The following is a 7,363-nucleotide window of genomic DNA, read 5'->3' as shown; positions in this document are numbered from 1 at the left end:
CGCTTAATTATAAAAGTAAAAGATGGTGTGAGCATTAACTTGTTTGATTCATGTGTGTTCCGCCTCTATTACATCTCATTTCTTCTTCATTTTCTTTTTTCATTTTTTAATTTAAATGAGTTCACCGATTCTAAAAGTGGCTGATTTTGATGAGTTTTAATTGGCCCACCATCTATTTTTATACTCATATTCCAACTTATTATAGCTGCAATTTTCTATCCAATCCTATCTGGGTTTGAAATATATTGATGGCAAGGCACCACATCTATTATGTAAGATGTGGTTTAATTGTACAATTGCATCTTAATTTTCCCAATACATATTTATCTCCCCAACAAAACAAAATGCTCAAAAATATGAACCCAAGCACTATGCAAAAATGTTGTCTCTATTAAGTTTTCGTTTATTTTAGTAATTATTTAACAAACTAATCCAATATGTTAGTCTCTATTAAGTTTTCGTTTATTTTTTATGCTGAACTAACTAAAATATTCTTATAAAGTATGAATTATAATTTTGTTTATTTTTTAAAATAATTGAAATTTTATGGTCTAAGACCTCATTTACTTTGAGTAAAGCCCGTTTATTTTGATGTATAAGCCTGTATAAAAAAAAATTAATACATGTTAATACAAGGTTCACTTTATTGTATGGGAACCTAATATAAAACCATTGTCCTATACTAATTACTTTTATATTTGAATAACTAATACCACCTGAAAATGTGGTATAAAATAGTCCCAAGGTTGCACCAAGAAATAAGTGACCATTGTACCCCATAATTTGCTGAATAATAATAATAACAATAATAATAAATGTATTATTATAAATAAATGTAGTAATAATAATACATTTATTATTATTAATAATAATACACTTAATATTATTATTATTATTATTATACACTTGATATCCTATTTCAAGAATACATACGAGTAAATACCTAACTAATACACAATCCAATGTGTATTTTGAGTTATACCCATTTTTCACAAATTCCATGAATTCACAAAGAACAAATCCAAGTTTCCAACTACTAACATAGTCTAAAGCAAACACTCTTCCAAGAAACTATATGCAGCGCTTACATACTTTTCCTCCACTTAACCCCTCCAAGAATTTCCCACTTTTAACACATTTAATCTGTGCTAACGGTGTTTGATGCCTCCTCACTTGGGCGACTTTCAATTCAGTAAATTGTCTTAATCTTTAATTAGCAATTTTGGGTGGAAGTGATCAATGCTATATACATACTAAAGTCAGGAGAGGTGAAAAAGGAGTACCAAGTCTTGGCCTTCTCTTTCCCTTGGCTTCCTTTCCATATCAGCTGGAGAATTGACTTCACTTGCTTCTTCCCAGATATGAACCCCATTTGACTGTATGAAAACCAACATGCTTCAGGTGGGATTGGTCAATTATCATACAATGCAATATCTTTTTAAGAAAAACAAATTTACAGAACTAGCACCACTCTTGTCTAACAGTACTATAACTAAGAATTGAGTCCCAAAAATGGCCAACAGAACCTCTGCAGTCTCAAGACTCTAGTTCTTGTATACTTGTTCATGCAAAGCGCTCAAGACAACTGGTAGTCAAAGATCATTTTGGGGTCAATCCCATCACCATTTGACATTCAAATTCCCACTAAAAACACAAAGAACAACTGCAACTATACACACCAACGTTCCTTTTCTTGAATAACAATTCCAGTTAACTTACTTTTACACCGTTTCTTCTTAGTGATCTTACAACTTTGGCTTCGACTCTAAAGTGACAAATGCTTCATTTACGACACTTGGGGTTCGAGTATACCGTAAGCAATTGTTGGAAGTAAACTTTACGTCTTCTTTTCTTCTTTGATTTTTCCAATTTCCAGTTTCAAGAAGAAATCAAAACCCACAAAATTATGTAAAAGAAACGGAGATAGTATTCACTAGAAGAGAAAAGTGATGTTTACATGGATGATCTACTGGAAGACTCTTAACAGTAAAGCCCCACCTTTAAACCCTACAGCAGCCTAACTACAACAAAGGGAAAAATAGTAAAATTATTCTTTTTTCTGATTAAAAAGAAAAAGGAGACCATACTCCTCAAGAACTGGTGAATTTAGTTACGGCCTTTGTTCCTTCAGAAACAGCGTGCTTGGCCAGCTCGCCGGGCAACACCAGCCTCACGGCGGTCTGGATCTCGCGAGATGTAATCGTCGGCTTCTTGTTGTAACGTGCGAGCCGCGACGCCTCCTGCGCCAATTTCTCGAAGATATCGTTGATGAAGCTGTTCATGATCCCCATGGCCTTGCTCGAAATCCCGATGTCAGGGTGGACCTGCTTCAGCACCTTGAAGATGTAAATCTTGTACGTCTCCGTGCTCTTCTTCATCCGCTTCTTCTTCTTGTCACCCGCGGCGGCGGCGCCTTCCTTCGGAAGCTTCTTCCCGGCCTTGGGCTTCTTCTCCGCCGGGGACTTCTCCGCCGCCGGAGCCTTCTCGGCAGCGGGCTTCTTCTCAGCTGGCTTTTTCTCCGCCTTTGGTGCCATTGAAAATGAGAATTTACTCTTCAGAGAATCTGGATTGCTTCAGTGTGAGGAATGGGAGGGAGTTGTGAGGAAGTTTAGGGTTCATATAGGATTTTGGAGTTGAATATTTATTGGTTGATATTCGCTTAACACGGATATTGGTTTTAAACCGTCGATTGGATGAAACTTTACACGGCCCTGATTAATTCGTGCACCGCACTTTGAAATAAATTGTTGCTGGTATATGATTGGCGGATTTTCAGGAGCTCGGATCGTGGACCTGAGCCGTTCATTAGACGGATAATGGACGGTGCAGATGGAGCACTTTGATAACTAAATATCTAGTTATTTTCCTATTAGTCAAATGATTAATTACTATAAAGTAATTATTAATTATATGTGCTTCTGAATAATATTATTGACGTGCATAAAAATAGACTAGCTCAAAAAGGCCCAATGTGCTCAAAAAGGAAGAAAGAAACAAACAGTCCAAGGAGCCCAGTAGGAAGGGAGGAGGCCCAAGACATTTGCCGACTAGAACTATGATCAAAGCCCACCAAAACACTCAGCCCAAAAGGCCCACACACGTGGCAGCCCACCAAAACACTCCCTGTATAAATACAGATTTACTTCTCTACACGGGGATACTCCTCTCACGCTCCTCTCACTCTCTAAACACCTCTCTTACTCTTTAACCTCTTTCTTAAGCTTTATTTAAGCATAGTATCACGTATTCTTACACTTTTTAGCAAATTGATTTACTATATCTCGATTCTTAATCATATTTACTTACTATTTTGCTCTATTTCGTCTTGAATTGAATACTAACTTGGGTATTGTATTGCTAATGCCTTTTTTTGCAAGTTCCCCCTTTAGGATTTGCATTCGCTTCGATCCAAGACTTAAATGATTGTCCAGATCTATTGAACCCATGCGTTTTTTGCACGCATCGAATATAGTTCATTTTTGGATGATTAATACTTAATCCGTCTACCAATAAATTGAGTTCAGAGATTATTGGATGATTTTATAAGTTTTTTCAAAATCTTTTATAAAATACTTCAGAATTTATAACATATTTACCAAAATTTTAAAACAGAGTATATAGGATTAAAAAATAAAATGTTATAATTTTCTAAACTCCTGTAAGAAAAATACAGAGTTTTAAGTTAGAGTACGTTTGGTTAAGCTTATTTAAAAGATTTTAAGCTCATGCATTGTATGAGATATTTATAACATTTTAAATTTTATTTTAAAAATTAGTTCCTAATATGCTTCGGTAAAATAATATTACGCATCTTATAAAAGGCTAAAATCTCACTTTTTTGTTCTAGTAGATAGAGTCATGCCACTTTTGATTCTATGCTTACGGATTAACACATTCAAACCCAAAATTTTTAAAAGATGGAAACCTTTTTAGAATTTTTTTTTTTTTTTGTGATGTGCATAAAAATAAGTTAACCGATATACGATTGTGTATCATATTTTTATGATTATCACTTCACTCATTACGTTAAATGAGTCGAAGGTCTAATCATCCAATAACATTTGAATAGATAAATATAAATTTTATAATTTCAAGAATTTGTAAATTTATTAATTTAAAAATAATATTTTACTTACAATTGATGTTAAACACTATAGTTTTTGCTATAGGACCTCTTAAACAAAATAAAAAAATAAGTACATATTCATATAAAAAAAAATAAAACATGATGAAATAGTCATAAATTTAATAAAATGAAAAGAGGATAAAAGAGTAAAAACGATCATAGTTCAAACAACAACATATAATTAACCCTCTTTTTTATTAAAAAATAACTTATCAAGAAGATAAATAAAAATATTATCGGGTATCTATTAATTAATATCAGGACAAAATCTAGTTTTAAAAGTTTTGGAAGATTTTTATTTAAAATTACTTAAATTATAAAAACTAACTGATCTAAAATTTGAAAGAAATTGTAAAGATTTAAGAGTAAAAAGTAACTTATAATAAAAAATAATTAAGAATTTCACATAAATGGATGGAATAAAAAAATAAGAATTAATGATGAGAAAGAATAATTAATGAAAGTTAATGCAATTAACTATTTATATATATAGAAATAAATGTACGTGAAAAATTAGATCAAAATTAACTTGTCCATGTCATATGACATGTACGAGAGATATAGAAATATTTGTTGGTTTATAATTTTAAGTAATATAATATGATATAATTTAACTAGTTCAAATTTAAAGTTAATAGATTTTAAAATTATAGACCAAAAAATTGTTCCTATAAATTTAAAATTCATGATTTCATGTTCATCAATTTAATAAATCATCATCAATTTAAAAAATATAATTCTATATGATGTCATTATAGTATAGATTAAAAAAAAATCCTACTATTTCAACTATAGTTTTGTATAGATGCTTTTTTAATTCTTCGGACTTGGCATGGTACATACACAGTACGTCCTCGAATATTATAAGGGTGTATTTGGGTTGACGGATTTAAGTTTGAGTGGAGGACTTGGAATTCTTTTTCTCTTCATATGACTCCATTTAAAAAATAAATAAAATTAATAATTTTCGACAAAATATAATTCAAAATTCAAATTAAAGGATTTGAAATCCTTCAAATTTAAACAAATTCAAATGATTTGTTATATTATTAAGGATATTTTATAATTTTTCAATCCAAATACAATCTAAAAAAAAGTATAAATATATAGAGCAGTTATTAGCCACCAGAAGTTTCCCCGAGATACATTTTGGTCAAAGGCTCCTTGGAAATGTCGCCAGAAAAATAAATGCCATCATTTTTTGCCACCCAGTAACAGTTTGTGCTGCATTTATTCTTCAAATTTTTATTGAAAACATCGAAACTCCTCTCCAATTTCGGGCCCCACCATAGGTGACAGAAGTACAGAGTGTTGGGCAAAAAGTTGTCACAAAAACTCCAGTGAAAATCTTGACCGTTTGAAAGATCATGATTTCCCAGATCGTCATTCTTGGATGCGCAATGCAACTTTAATGGTGCAGAATTTTGAGGTAGATTGCTAATGATATACACCTCGTATTCATCAGTAAAGTGACAGTTAAGACTCACTACAACAAATATATGAAGAAAAAAACTAAGTATTATGAAGAGAAACAATAAAATGAGTTTCATAATTTTATACTTTATTTCTCTAACTATAATGTTGTATGAAATATGCTATTTTCAACTTTGGTAGTTCTATTTATATGATTGAGAATACTAAGGATGATGATAAAAAATAGTAATAAAATCCAATCTATTATGATTATGCAATTAAATAATTAAAATCATATTTTACTATACATATATAATTCAAAAGTAAATAGAAATATTTTATTATTATAGTATACTAACAAAGTCAATTCAAATAAATTTCCTAATATTGTTACATATTAGATTGGCAGTTGGAGGCAATCACAAAATAAGACAGATCTTTGACTTCATAATAAGATTTTGGTCAAACAAAGATTTTTAGATTTATAATATCTAAATAATATTAAAGTAAAGATAATAAAAATCACAGTAAATTTTATGTTGGAAGTACTGTAGAAATAACAATTACAATTTCAAAAAATAAAAAGAGATGCTTGTGTTAAAATAGGTGCAAAAAAAATCAAATATCGGCCCATAACGATTCTTTCAACTTGTAAATTATAACAAGGTAAAGATAGACAATAAAAAAAAAAAAGGGATGAGAGAAGGCGTAAAAAAGAACAATTACTAGTCATTTTATTTTTTATATAAGGGTAGTTTAGTCCACACGAATAATGTACACCAAATTAGTTACTCTATAGTCTTTTCCCCTCGATATCAATAATATAGTTAGATATATAGAGATGACAATGTGTCAGAGTCTAATCCGGACCGAATTGAACCCAAACTACATACAAATATGTATTTTTGCAAAATGATCTATCTATAAGCGGCAATTTGATATAACGTTTGTTCGGCCCTATGATTGAGCAGATAAATTTTGTATTTTGATTGTAAACACAATTTTTTATATGGGTTATGTACACTTAGACTATATTTAAAATGTGATATTTTACTTTTTCTTAAATTTTTTTTACACCTAATACACTTTCACTAGGATTTGGACGAAAAATGATAAATGATAATCAAATTTGTAGGAGAAATCATGTTCAGAGTGCAAAGAGTGTGTAAAGTAGAATTTGATAGCAAGATTTCAGAGTCTGAAGGATCGCCTGGGACCAAACCTGTATTTATAAGGGGGTGCCATTCTTTGGTGGGATTCTGCACGTTGTCTTCTTTTTGGGGAAAAGTAGATAAAAAAACTGTTTAGTTAAGCTCTAATCCGATCTATCTTCTGCTAATTTTGTTGAGGAAATTATGTCTTCGAGTTGAGGGGAATTCTCCACCAGTGAGGACTCCTTACTTAATAAGGAGTCCCTCTACTTCAGGACTCCAGAGCAATGAGGGGACCTCCTTTGACTCGTATGTTCCATGTTGGCGAAGTGTCTTGCGTGGCTCCAAGTGGATGCCATGTGTGGACAATTGGGTATAGGCCTTAGTTCGATCATCATTATTGAGCCACATACTTGACCAAATCATAGAGTGGCTTGGCCTCTTTCATTCATATGAATTATTGGGTTAATGGAGAAACTTTGGACCCTTCGTCATGGGCCCCATCTAGACTGTTGGGTTTTCTTCTTTTTTTCTTCTACTGAATTTCTTTGGGTCATATATATCAAATTGTTATCATTATTTTACTGAGTCGTGATTATTTATTTAAATTGTATTATCAAAAAAATTAGTCTTTATATTTTCTAAGAAACGTGTTAAAATAAAAAATATCTTT

General features: G+C 31.4%; 1 protein-coding gene across 1 annotated transcript; it reads right to left on the bottom strand.

Annotated features, from left to right (window-relative positions):
- Positions 1 to 797: 797 nt before the first annotated feature.
- On the bottom strand, positions 798 to 2,606 carry LOC105179593 (histone H2B). The gene is made up of 2 exons (XM_011103230.3): positions 2,088 to 2,606; positions 798 to 1,376 (listed from the first exon to the last, which is right to left on the bottom strand). Exon 1 carries the CDS (start codon positions 2,532 to 2,534, stop codon positions 2,091 to 2,093), a length of 444 nt encoding a protein of 147 aa, XP_011101532.1. The 5' UTR covers positions 2,535 to 2,606; the 3' UTR covers positions 798 to 1,376; positions 2,088 to 2,090.
- Positions 2,607 to 7,363: the final 4,757 nt, after the last annotated feature.

This window comes from Sesamum indicum, linkage group LG7 (assembly GCF_026168435.1).
Source record: "Sesamum indicum cultivar Baizhima isolate 11 linkage group LG7, ASM2616843v1, whole genome shotgun sequence".
Classification (NCBI taxonomy): domain Eukaryota; kingdom Viridiplantae; phylum Streptophyta; class Magnoliopsida; order Lamiales; family Pedaliaceae; genus Sesamum; species Sesamum indicum.
This window is presented reverse-complemented; position numbering and strand designations above follow the sequence as displayed.

Excerpts from the sequence above, each read along its gene's own strand:
- LOC105179593 (XM_011103230.3), bottom strand. The coding sequence starts at position 2,534 with ATGGCACCAAAGGCGGAGAAAAAGCCAGCTGAGAAGAAGCCCGCTGCC.